The sequence below is a fragment of the Ciconia boyciana genome, chromosome 7 (assembly GCF_034638445.1).
Source record: "Ciconia boyciana chromosome 7, ASM3463844v1, whole genome shotgun sequence".
Lineage (NCBI taxonomy): Eukaryota > Metazoa > Chordata > Aves > Ciconiiformes > Ciconiidae > Ciconia > Ciconia boyciana.
In genome coordinates this window covers 24,576,473-24,590,149 of record NC_132940.1, presented here as the reverse complement: position 1 = coordinate 24,590,149, position 13,677 = coordinate 24,576,473, and the positions used below count along the sequence as shown (strand labels likewise).

The 13,677-nt window shown below is 37.4% G+C and overlaps 1 protein-coding gene across 1 annotated transcript in view; it reads left to right on the top strand.

The window, feature by feature from the left end:
* The window catches only part of VAV3 (vav guanine nucleotide exchange factor 3), a 175,577-nt gene that overhangs the window by 68,919 nt on the left and 92,981 nt on the right, over nt 1-13,677 (top strand). The window contains exons 6-11 of the mRNA XM_072867909.1: nt 3,265-3,357; nt 3,457-3,525; nt 6,281-6,384; nt 8,473-8,572; nt 9,961-10,056; nt 11,733-11,801. Coding sequence (XP_072724010.1) covers nt 3,265-3,357; nt 3,457-3,525; nt 6,281-6,384; nt 8,473-8,572; nt 9,961-10,056; nt 11,733-11,801 — 531 coding nt within the window. The remainder of the gene's footprint in view (nt 1-3,264; nt 3,358-3,456; nt 3,526-6,280; nt 6,385-8,472; nt 8,573-9,960; nt 10,057-11,732; nt 11,802-13,677) is intronic.

Sequence of the window (13,677 nt, the reverse complement as noted above, 5' to 3'; positions counted from 1 at the left end):
CTCTGCTTTTATGATGATTCCCCAAAGTTACCACTATCTTGTCTTTGGGAAGATTACTGCCTTGTTTTAATCTCTGTTGTTTTGAGTACACAATATTGTTTTCAAGCTTGTTTTTCCATTAATACAAAATCCTGCAGGTAATGCCTGTAAATTAAAGATGAGATAAGCAGGAAGTTATGTTAGTTTTTCACATTTTGCTTAATTTTGTTTACCTCCTAAAGTTTAGGTTATTCAATGAAAACCAAAAAAAAAAGTTGAGTTGAAAAAACACTGTTTTATATCTAATGAAGTTGCATTCACTTGCAGGCAGGATGTTTTAGAAATGCGTTTGAATCATAGGAAATCTTTACTGTGATCTTGTTTTGAGTTTCTATTTTATACTGAAACTCAAAATGCGTTAAGTTTTGGGTTTCACATAATGGGTGTGGGTCGCCTTTTTTTTTTTTTCCTTCCCCCCTTCAACTGTAATAGTTGGTAATCTCTGGCAGTTGGTAGTGTGTAAACTTTCTCTGATTCTTTCTTTCCTCTTGCAAATGTCACTCTTGCATATCTGTGTTTCTAGCAAATGATTAATACAGCAGTCAGAACTTTCACGTTCTAATTTTAGTTGCATTGTAGCCTAGATACTTCAGATTGAACAGATTTGTATTTGTTTCTTATAGAAAGTAAATGAAAATTGAAAACTTGGTACAGCAAAATATTTTTTCCACAACATGTAATGAATGGAGACATTACAATAGTTTTGTAATGTCAGCTTTCTTTTCTGTGACAGCTTTCTTGAATGTGGTAATTATTTCTGGTTTGTGATTATTTCCTCTCAGGTTTATAAATACACTGCAAGCTAACGTGACGATTTTGCGCAGTTCTTTCATTAGAATCCTATGTGAGAATTCCTTGCATATAAAAAACGCTAGCACAGGACAATCTTCAAGCAGATTTTTTAGAAGAACCCAATACTTTTCAGAGTCTCCAACAGCAGCCAAAATTGCTTTGTATCTCCCAGATTGATCGTCATTATCTTGCGAAGTAAACTGTTCTGCTAAATTTTCTCTAGCAGTAGCTGACCTTCAGAGGCAATTTTTCTCACTTGTACTGGTATTCACACATTATTTCTTATTTCCTCTCTCCTTTTGTTTATTGCACTCAAATTCTAGAAGTTTGTGGTACAGGTAGAAAATTAATATGTTAATTTCTGCCAAAAGTGCCTATGTGAATGATCTGTTTGGGTTAGGTGAGCACAAAACCGAAGTGAATTGTTTTAAGTGGAATCTCGGGATTTTGATTGCATTGTTCATAAGGGAGTTGGTGAACAATAAACCCTCACATTTTGCAAATGGATATAAACTCCTTTTGGGCACAACTTCTGTAGTGGTGCAAATACTGCAAGCAATTTGAACAGTATTGAGCTCACAAAGGTAAAGGTGAAAAAACCTAAAATCATGAATAATGTCAAATTCCAATAGTTTACTGAGATTAATTAACTACGGTTAACTGTGACGGTGCCTGGTTGCCCCTGCCAAAGAATTTGGGAATAAATGATAGATTTTGAGATGACACTGATCATCAGATGGTGTTCACAAAGTACGTTTCTACTGATGACAGACTGTATTTTTGCAAAATGGTTACTTCTGTCTGCAGCTGATAAGGATGGCACTTTAATGTTTGTTGTGGGAAAATTAATAACTGCACCAATTGGGTTTTAAAGAGTAATTTCTGAGATAATGCAGCACCTAGTAGATGAGAGTGAGAAGCCGTGTTCCAGTTGCAGCAGCTGCTTGTAGAGTCACATGGAGACAAACAGAGAGAAGGGTAAAGGTGATATGTCAAAACAGCAAACAGAAGTGCGAACAGTGAAAGAAGCTTTATGTGCGTGTATGATTTGCAACTTGGCATCTAGGTTAGGCAGTAGGAATACATTTTCCACTCTTCATAGGTGGCCAAACAATATCATAGGAGCTGTATGTGGCTCATGGACAGTTTAAGTGTGGCTTCCTATTTGCTGTGGTATGCTTAGCAGGTGTGTCAAGTAGACTGATAGCAGAGAGAGAGAGTGGAAGGAGCCTAGCTCTTGGACATACTAAGAGCTAATTGTTAAAACTTTAGTCTAGAAGTTTTGCTATTCCTGGAGGAGAAAGGTCTTTTGTTCAAAATCTAAAAGTCTTTTTCTGAATAGAAAGAACTGTAGTACTAAATTTCTAGTCCTGACTCCCCCTGTATTTGAGTAACATCTAGTCATCAGGTCTACTACAGTATGTGGATTCCCTACACTGGGTGAAAAAAGGTAAGATACAGTCAGTGATATGCTGAAGGATGCCTTGGAAGGATGTTACAAACTGATAAATAGGCTTCAGAAAGGATGCGACAGTACTATTGCTTATTAAGCCACTGCTTATTGTTGGTTTTGGAGAAAACATTTTGGATCAATTATTGCTTTTAATTGTAAGAGCCTATCCAGTTACTGTGTCAGGTCTCCAAGCTGACCTATATGTCTCCAGATGTTTTAAGTCTTGCTTGACATGAATGCTTCCATACCTTCTTCCAGGTATTTACTCTTTTATTTGAAATCAGATTTGCAAGTTATTGAAGCTGTAATGCTGTAAATCTGATCTTCAGTAAGAGTGCTTGTAAACTATTTTTATAGAGTGCTGATAATTACTTCAATTTCCTATGAGTCTGGTGGTTTACATGGAAAAATCCCAGGGTCTCACTGAAGACACGTGCATACGTATGCAAGAGCTGAACTTAGAGGTCACTGCACTTCCTGATTTGAGGATGTACTCACATTGTGTTTGAGGAGAAAGCACCCCTTGAGAACTAAAAGGGAAAATCTGTAAATAAGTGCAGGGATTAGACTGAATCCAATATTTATGGCAATGCAAAGTTACTTACATGATTTCGTTCCATTAAGTTTAATGGAATTATTAACTGCTCAGTATTTTAAATAAGATTTCTCAGTCTGGATGTAAATTAAATGTGACCTTGTATTTCAGTTTCCAAAGTACATGCAGAGAGTTCAGCTTTTTATGTCTAAACATTAACTTTTCATAATATTCCTTTGATGCTGAATTTTAGTACAACTCTTAAAGTCATCAGCTAATTGAACATTAAAATATTCTTGGTTATTGCTATCATCTTTGGAGGCTGCAGTACTCAGAAAATTTCAGGAAGCAGTTATCCTAATTGCTTAATTCTAAACAAATAAATACATTTGTTATCCATTAGGTGCCTATTAATGACTTAAACTTAACTCCATTGTAATTGCAGAAATATACTGAAAATGACATAAGAAGCTGTTGTCTTGCTGAAATAAAGCAAACTGAAGAGAAATACACTGAAACTCTGGAATCGATAGAGAAAGTAAGATACTACTTATAGAATTGTTACTTATGTATTTTTATAACAGTCTAGAAAATATACTGACATGGTCGATGTATATATAAACTTTTTTCCTTGCAGTTTTTCATGGTGCCATTGAAAAGGTTTCTGTCAGCATCAGAGTTTGATACTGTTTTCATCAACATTCCTGTAAGTAATTGCATATTTAATGGACAGATATGTTTCATAGCTGGTTATGATATATTTGTGTTGTATGTTACTGCACAAAATGATTATTTGAAATATGGTGCACAATGCATTTATGTAGATATTAGGGTAGTTGATAAAAAAGGATGTGCACACTATTTCATTTTTTTTCTGCTTGAGGGAATAGGATAAGAGAAATAGTATTATTGGGTCAGTGAGTGGTTATACACTGGATGGAGTATCTTTGACCCATAGAAGCTAATAATTTATAGAAGATGGGTTATCTTCTAATATATGCTGGCATTTTAGTCATGGTACAAAGTCGTGCCTGTTAGGTTGCCTACCACTGTACACCAAGCAGTGCTTTCATTAGGATTTCTATGGCTACTCTGCAAATCCTTGTATCTACCCTGGGTCTGTCATCATTGAAGACATTTTAAAGTTAAGATAACTCACAGTTTTGGATTCAGAATCTGGCGCTGGAAAGGATAAGGAAATCCTCTGTGAAGTATCTAGGAGACCTCTTTATTTGACTGAAATCTTAAAGGTTTCTGTGATTATTACTTTGTTCCATTTATTTTTGTCCTAATCATAATAGTATGACAATTTATGTATATTTTCAGTTGATGTAAATATTCAACAGATGTCTTTACTTAATCTGACTTTAAAGGAAGACATCAGACATGGTCTGAAGCCTCTCTCAACACAGGCAAATGAAAGGAATGTTCTTTTATGAGGCACACTGTAAAGAAAGGGTACCCCAGAGTGTGGCCCACAGGCCCCATCAAGCCTTTATTGCCTTTAAAAGATCACCTCTGTTTTGGCCATCTCTGGCATGTCCCCAAGGCTCTCAGGGCCGTAGGAGGAGGTGCTGGGGATTTTTTTTATTCTGTGGGAACCTGGTCTGTACCAATGTTTTAGTTGCTGTTCCAGCACCATCCTGACAGAAGCTAAATTATGACAGTTATTACACTGATGATGATACCTGACAACTTGCCATATTTGTCCTGCTATTAAAGTTTTCACCCTGAATCTCAATTGCTGTATTTTCCTTCTCTTTGAATATTAGTCCAAAATACTGCCATGGATAATCAGTAACCTACTTGTCTTCTTGAAGTATGTCAGCTGCCCATAGAGATCCCTTTGCTTTTGAAAACAAATTTATATTTAGTCCTATGTTAATGTTTCTTACTCATTGCAAATAAGGCCCTGATGTGCCCTACCTAAGTTACTGTAAACCTCTTTCCTAAGGCTTTGTGTGCCCAGGCACGATGACTTATGTGCATTGAAAGACCTAAAGCCAGCCAACGTGAAACACTGCACAGGGGTATAAAAAGGGCTTACACGCTGTAAGCACAAACTGAGAGGTCAGCATACTCACTACTTGTTAAAGAAATGTAAGGGGATCAGATAAGAGGAGTAAAAAGAACAAAGCCTGTTTATTTGAAACTAGGAAGACATGTAGTAAACTGTTACATTTAGGTTGTTTTACTTTGCTTTTCATTATCAGCATTCAGTATTCTGCTGTTACAAGATTGTGTTTACTTCTGACTCCAGTAACATTTCGTAGGCATCCAAAAACATTAAAAGAAATATAGGGCTTGCCTAAGCCAAAAATACGTACAAACACTTTTTCTGCTCAGACCTTGTCTCTGTGGCAGTTCCTCAGCCGGAAGGCTGGAGGGCAGTGGAAACTTGTTTTAAACTAAAAATAGCTATTACACAGAGCTCTGGCAAACTGCAATGTGGAGAGCAAGTGTGGTGTTCTCAGAACAGGATGGATTTGCCTTTGTTAAAGCGTTGTGGTGAAGGATCAGTGCTTTAGGGTGATGCTATATTCCTTATATAGACTCTGAAAGATGCTTGCTGGACAAAATCATCTGCTGATGTCAAAATATATTTTATTTTTAAGAAGAAAAAAAACCCAAAACCAACCACCCCAAACTACTCCCCAGTCTGAAGAGAGTGCCTTTCATTAGGGCTCAGATTTCAAAGTTCTGTCCTATGTGTATGTATGCATGGCTCTATATTTCTATGTGTATGTGTATATATTATGCACATATATATGCATTTGTGTGTACATCTGTATGTATATACATGTGCACACCGCTTACAGTCGGTTATGCTGATTTCAAACTTTTTAACCTGTTTTAACTTAATTTCTTGTCAATTCTCTGACAGTATCCATGCAGTATTAAGGCTGATGTAATCTCCTATAGTTGCTTACAGATTTTTGTATAATAGTTGAACAAGTAAGGTGAGTTGCTACTACATTCAGGGAGCAAATCTTTCTGCAATATTCTTGCCTTTCCCTCAGACATTAGTTGCCTGCTGTATTGGGAAAGTCATTATGATTGCAGTTAACTTAGCACTAGAACATCACTAATTGACCAATGTAATGTACAAAACTAATTTTTCACAGCTCAGGGACATGAATCATTACTTTATCTTGTCACTAAAGCATTTACTTGACTTGCTTAATTTTAAAATTATCATTATAAAATGAAGATGAATTAACAGTACATGTTCCAAGCTAGAATAAATTAGTCTCTAATAGGTAGTTCTTGGAGTTTAGTTTTCCATGTCGCACTATATGGAAGATGTGGCAAACCTTGAAATTATGTTCTACTCTCAAATGATCTATTTTCCGATTTATTGAAATTAATGGATCTAACATGAAATAATTTATTTTTATATTCAAAGCCTTAGGTCGTTACGTTTTTAAAAACCTTTCCCTCTCCTCATTACTGTTTTTAAGGATTTGGTGAAAATTCACAGGAATCTAACGCAGGACATCAATGATTCAATTGTTAACAAAAATGATCAGAACCTATATCAAATTTTTATTAACTACAAGGAAAGGTAAGATTTATGTACTCTTACTAATTGTGATGATCTGTGCTCAATTTGGTAAAGTATTTTACCATATTTTTCTTTGATGAATATTTCTGAAACAGGATTGAATTAGGTATCTGTATGCTTATTAATGTAGTATTTGGTATTTTGAGCCTGGAAGTCAAAATGTAACCTATTGCTATATGAGCCCTCCCTCTTCTTACCCCCAGTTTTGGCAATATTGTTACATAGACAGGTAACATCTATATTGTGAACAAAACTTAAATAACTTATTTTGCACAGCATTTTTTTCATGCAAATAATCCCAGGTATTTTATAGCATGTACCTGTATTGTTTAACAGATAAAATGTTATAAAAGGGGAAGAAGGGGCAAAATAAGGCAAGGATATGTATTAAGGCTATTTCAGGTTAAAGAAAGCAGAAGAGGTCAGAACTTGAAGGAAGAGAAAGTAGGTGCAAAAGAGAAGAGAGAAGAGTCTAGGGTCTTACCCTACCATGCAGTCAAAGGTGTGACAGTAAAGCAAACACGCTCTACCTTCAAACTGTGGAAAAACAGCCAAGCTGATAAGAGGATAGCTGTGGCAGCATGCCACGCCCTGTAGGCTAATTGCCAATTTTTTTACCCACCTTTTCAGATTGTTTTTTCTGCCAGCACTGAACAGCTGTTGGACTGTACAGATGAATTTATATGCTTGTGGTACTTAGCTGAAAATCAGTTGTACTGTGGGTTGCAGTGCTGACCTATCTTGAAGTAAGCCTTGGGTTGTGGTTAAAAATTAGTTCCTTCTGGGACCGGAGCGGGAAAGACCTGTGGGAGTTAATTGGATTTGCTTGAGGGTGGTGGGGAAGGAGGATTGTTGTAGTAATAATAGGCTTGTGAGAAATTGGACAGCAGCATCCAGAAAACATTGGACAGGAGAGTTGTTTTCTGAGGAACGAGAGTGTCCCAGGCTTCCCATAAACAGTCTTGCCTTCGGAGACCCTCTGTCTCAGCTTTTATGTTGGAGCAGGACACAGTTATTTCCCAGGCTGTTAGACTTTCTGCTGCTGTAGAAGGGAATTAGGGGACAAGAAGTTGTTCTGGAAAATGCTTATCTTTCAAAAGTAGTTCTGAAATGTGTGCTAAAAGGGGAACAAAGGACACTGAGAAGAAACCTCAAGTTTATATTATACGAAAAGGAAACAGATGGAAGTAGACTCAGTGTCTTAAAAGGAAACAGATGGAAGTAGACTCAGTGTCTTAACCATGTAGTGATTAAAAGTAATCAGAAGTGGTAAGCGTTAAATCAGTATCATAACTTTAATTGTGAAAAAAGAATTTAAAAAAAAAAAAAGGTAAAGATTATGTGAGAGAAAAAGAAATTTAGGAGACCCCAATGGAAAGCTCATAGGAACCCCCAAAAAAGGAATTTGAAGCATACAGAAGGAATCACCTCAAGAAATATATGAAAAGGTGAAAGGAAACAGCACTCTTTGCAATGGGACTAGCAGAAAGAAGCACTCCAAATGGGGGCAAGAAACTCCTGTCATAAAACCAGGCTTCTTCAAGAAGCATTGCTGCCCTTGACAACTGTTGAAAATTTCTCGAGTTTTCATACACTATTATTTTGATCTGAGAGCTCACAGGATATAACCCTGTAGAAACTGTTGGAGCTAGATCAGTTTGGGTAACCTACAAGTTCTTTAAAGGATAGCTGTAATTAATCCTCTTAAGCCTGTGTTACAGAATTTATTCATTACAACCTTGGAAATCCACAGTCTTGTAAATACTACAGACTGTTGTTCTGTTAAACAGCAGTTACGGTGCTTTTTAATGAGTCCTGTATTTATCAGAACATATACATATGAATATTAAAGGAAACTGCAGTGATTTTATAGTATTTTGAAGGTAGATCAAAATTGTATGCTCCTGAATAGTCTTCCTTGTATTCATGCTGCCCACTGAAGTCTGTGGCTAAATCCTATCCTTGCTTATTTAGGCACTGCTCCTTTTGAAAGGAGGATTGTTAATGATGTATTTGTCAAAAATGATCAAGGATTGTTCTTAAATAAGCAAATGTTCCTTTTATTCTTTATCTCTTGCTTTGATTTAGATTGGTTATTTATGGACAGTACTGCAGTCAAGTGGAGATAGCGATATCATGCTTAGACAACATCTCTAAGACAAAAGAAGATGTTAAATTGAAGTTAGAGGTATCAGTATTTTTTTAACATGTACACACACACACACACACACACACATATATATATAAAACCCCACATGTTTCTATGAATATGCCCTGCTTTCATCCAAGCCAAAAACCTTATGATGAAATACTAGCTGGACTGGTAGGTGAATGTGTTTCTTTTTCTTTTCATTTTTTTTGGAGCCTCTGATTAAATGAATGTGTGAGCTGTTGCGGTACACGTCCTGGCACTGAAGTGAATGGAGTTTTGCCACTGACATCAGTAGGGTTAGGGCTTTTTTTGGGAAGTGATCATCAGCAACACCCTTCTGTTTGTTGTGACATCTCAGCCGAGAACACAGAATTGCAGAATCACTTGGGTTGGGAGGGACCTCTAGGCTGAACAAGCCCTAGTCCCACAGCCTCACAGGGCTTGCTGTCTGCCACGACCCCTGGGTCCTTTCCAGCAGAGCTGCTGGCTTAGTGTGTCCCCAGTTAGTGCATACCAGGTGAAGGACTTTGCCTTCGCCCTTGTTGCCTTCATGTGAGGTTCCTGTTGGACATGCCTTGAAGAGTGTCACCTGCACCTCCAGTCTGTTGTTGTCTGCAGACTTGCTGTGGGTGTCCTCTGTCTTTTCCTGCAGATCATTGCTAAAGATATTAAATGGGAGGGGTCCCTGGACAGACCCTTGAGGAGCTCTACTTGCAACTGTCCCTCAGGTAGTGTAGGAAACATTAGTCACTGCTCTTTTTGAACCTCATGATCTAGCTGGTTTTTCATACACCTAGTAGTTCATTCATCTGGAGCGTAACATCCCAACCTGGATATTGGGATGCTGTGGGAGATGATGTTGAAAGCCTTGGAAAAGTCAAGGGAGACTCTCCCCACCCATTCACAGATCTAGCCATTTCATTGTGGAAAGTAGTCAAGTAGGTCAAGCACTGATTTACCTGTGGTAAATCCATGCTGGATATTCCCAGTCACCTTCTTCATGTGCCCAGAAATTGCCTCCAAGAGGACTTGCTCCATAATTTTTCAGGGGCTGATGTGAGACTGACTGGCCTGTAGTTTCCAAGATTATCTTGCTCTTTTTGAAGATAGGTGTAATATTTGACACCTTCACTGTGCTTATAGGCAATGTCTTTTTTAGTTCAATGGAATGCCTAATTTCTGTTGTCTTTGTGATGTTTATTCTACTCTTTCTCATGCTGTTGAAATATATAAGAACAAGTGTCTAGACCCAGTCTTTTTTTGCTTAGCTATTATTGCCATATCAACTGTTTTCCTTCATTTTGTTGATATTCTTTATCTCAAGCTTAATGTAGTTGCTTGGCCCATCTATCACTGAATTTTCATATATATCACTTGAATATTTTTATTTTCTAACTCTTATTCTTTCTTCTGCTTTGAACTAGGAATGTTCCAAGAGGGCCAATAACGGGAAATTTACATTGCGGGATCTTTTAGTGGTTCCAATGCAGAGAGTGCTAAAATATCACCTACTGCTCCAGGTATTTTATTTTTGAAATTTAAGGAGGCTGAGAGCAAAACTGTGATTGTTTATCATCAATGATTGTAAGAATGAGAGCTAAAGGTCTTTATCAAAGGGGAGTGATTGACATTTCCATAGATTTGAGGCTGATTTGTTATGAAATAAAATCCACTCAAGTGTGGGTTTTCTTACAGAGATCATTCCTCGAGCTGAAGCATATCTGGGGAAAAAAAGAATAAAACACAATTGTTTCCTCTGTATCTGCACCTTTCATTCTTGGTATGTTTAAAATGGTTAGCAGTACCAAACTATAATCATGGTACTTTGAAATATGAACCATTACCCCTCAAAAGGGAAAGCTGGACCATACTTACAGCATACTTTTAAGATGCTTCTTTGCTGCCATAAGTTACAATAAAGCCAATTATATATTATATACAATTATATATTTTGAAATGTTTCTTGTTATAACTCACAAAGCGTTAGCTTTTGCAGTTAGTCCTGTAATAAGGGTGGAGAGTCTTATAAATTTAATTTGGCAGCTGTGCCAGGAGACTCATTAGTTCAGCTGCAAAGAAATATATTACTATATTAGACTGTCAACCCTGCTGATGCTTGTAAAATGTCATTTTAAAAAGATCTACTACTTGTACATGAAGCATAATTTTGATTCTGCAGAGCAACATACCTTCTGTAATATTAAATTTTTTGAAATATTTCTATAAATGAGTCATCAATATTTTGATCAATGGAAAATTGGAAAAACCAAAAATGAATGGTACAACTGCTTTAAAAAAAATTTGAGGTCTGAGTAATGATTTTATAATCAACCTGTATATTATGAAAAGATGATATACAATATGTCACTATGCTGTAATGTGTGACGCTATAGTATACATCATACAAGAAAGAAGTATTTTATAGACTTTGAAAGAAAAAAATCCAGTAAATTGTTAGAATTGTAATGTGACATATAAATACTTATTTTCTAGGATTTTAGCAAGTTATTATGTTAGCTGAAATGTATAATTCTCTTCTTAAATTATAAAGAAGAAATAACCTGTTTTCCCAAGAGGTTACTCTTTCATTTCATAAAAACCAAAAAAGCCCCTTTATTTTCCATATGGGAAGTGTCTAAAAAAATTCTTTAAACATTTACATTTGATTTAAATATGTCTTCTGAGTCAGCTTTATCTTAGGTGTAATGAGACAGTGACTTCTTTTAAGCAGTTGCGCAGTTCAGCTGAGATTTTATTGCCAGCATACATCCCTCTCTGCAGACAAGTGCATGCTTTAGAATGGGATGATATACTGTGTAGTCATGTGCAAATGAACTCAGGTGTTTACCTGTGCTTTCAGCATGCACATACAGTAATGATCTGATTGGCAAAGTTTAAGTGCTAGACAGACCAAATTAGCTTCTAATGATGGCTTATTGTCAGCTAAAGTCAGTGTTTAGGCTATACAGCAATCATTCTTAAACACTTGCCAATTATCTGTTTGCAGTAGTCCCCACTCAGTTATAGGCTGCTCACTGTGGGGATGAAAATGTGAATTCTTGGGTTGTGTTTTCTGGTTTTGGCTCTTTTCTTTTTTTGGGGGGTGAGTGGTGGGGTGGGCAGGGATAAGCAATGACAACTTCAATTTATAAACTGACAGACAGTGGATGAAAAGTTTTAACCGCTCTGTCCACAGGAGCTGGTAAAGCACACTACTGATCCCATGGAGAAGGCAAATCTAAAACTGGCACTTGATGCAATGAAGGTAAGTATTCGTGGCAATGAAATGTTTATGTCTTTGTTGGTAGTTAAAATAGTAGCTCAGAACTATATTTCCTGGAGGAGATAATGTTGTTCACAGCAGGTCAAACATGCTTTCACAGGTCACTGTGAGCTTTGAGTATGTCAGGGCAAGTATATAGTTGAAGGCTTTGCTCAAGTCTGGGAAACAAGTTCAGTAGTTTTCAGAAGTGGAGGGTTTATGAAATGGAACTTCCTTATTTCAGTTTACTTCTACATCAGTTTGCTGTCATATAATGAGATGAAAGACGGGTGTCTCAATGTTGGTTTCACTTCCAAACTTTTGGAATATTTCTGCCACTGTAAGTCAATTCTAATCAAGGTCAGTAGTTTCCCAGTGAGATGAAGACAGTTATCTTTCTTTACAAGACTTTTTTTTTGTCATCTTAATATGATCTCTGTGGCTTTACCTTGAAAGCAGTAGTGTCTTTCTGGAGGTAGAGTATCTGTCACTGTACGTTCATCTGCAAGTGGTACAAACAAATGCTTTATAGAATAGCTGTACTGCCTTATGTATAAGGTAATACATTATGTGTTCCTCTGCACAGCTTCAGAAATGAAGCACAGTTCTGCTTCAGGTGACTTCACGGCATGAATTGTGACTGATGTGTGCTGTAATTGTGAATTTTTTTCTATCCTGTGTGGGGAAAGGGGGAAAGGAGCCAATACGGCATAGGTCATATCTCCTTCTGTTGTTCTCTGTATGGTCCACAGAAGATACTGAAGTCAGGCTAGGTTAGTTTTGGGTCACATAGCTGTCTCATATTATGTGACTGTCTGCCTTGAATGCCTGGAACACAAATGAGATTTTTGGCTCCCTGTTTTTGTCATCCGGTTTTGTGCAGTGAATGCAGAGAGCGCCACCATGATAACCTCCCACGGAGAGCTGCCTGAAATGGGATGGCACAGTGTTGCTTCCGTCTAGTGGCAAGCCATGCTTCCTGGCTGCTGCCAACTGGTTAGGAAAATAACCCTGGTTTTTATTCCCCCCGCCCCCCTTTTTCTTTCCCATTTGCTGGCTTGCTTCATTGTTTTTGGTGGCTATTGGACTGAAAGTAAAAGACCAATTAAGAAATCTCTTGCCAGAGTGCCTGTGGCAGTTATGTGCTGGCTGGCAGGACATAACCAGCCAATTAAAAAACCCCCCAAACCAACCCGCCCCCTCCAACCCCACAAAAACCCCCAGGTATGAGCATCTCTCCTTAAGGTTGCAGCATTGTTTCCCTTCCGATTTACTGTATCCTCTTACAATAGTCCCTGCCAGTGCAGTAGAAGTAACTGTGCGGCATCGGTATGTTGCTTCTAAAAACCCTGGTGTGTCTGCTCGAAAATAAAATGTCTTTGGAAAAACTGCCAGCAAAGTGGTACTGCCCCACAAGAAAGAAATTCTAGGAAGTATTATGCTGTCAGATTTCTTTTAGCAGCAAGAAAAGAGGTTATTTAATTTCTACACTAACTCTTTTAAGACTGACGTGAATGTATCCTGCACAGATTCATTTGGGAAGCTAGCATAATGATTGCAGCTATTCTTAGATTCTGATTTAAAAACGTCTTAGGAAGAAGATGTATCTTTCTCCCACCTTCCAAATTTGTGACCATATTGAAGGGCTACTGTAAAAGCAAGTTGTGAAGATCAAAGTGGCTTTTCCAGCTGCTGCTCTCAGCGTCTCTGACCTTACCAATTACCACTCCTGCTCACTCGTCATCTCTAGCCATAAACAGAGAAGCCCCAGCAAATTGTCACTATTACTCAAGCATCTTCAGAGCATTTTAAAGGCTTTACTGAAATGTGTACAGTACATGTTCTGGTAAAGGGGACAATAATGATCTCAACCTGTGAC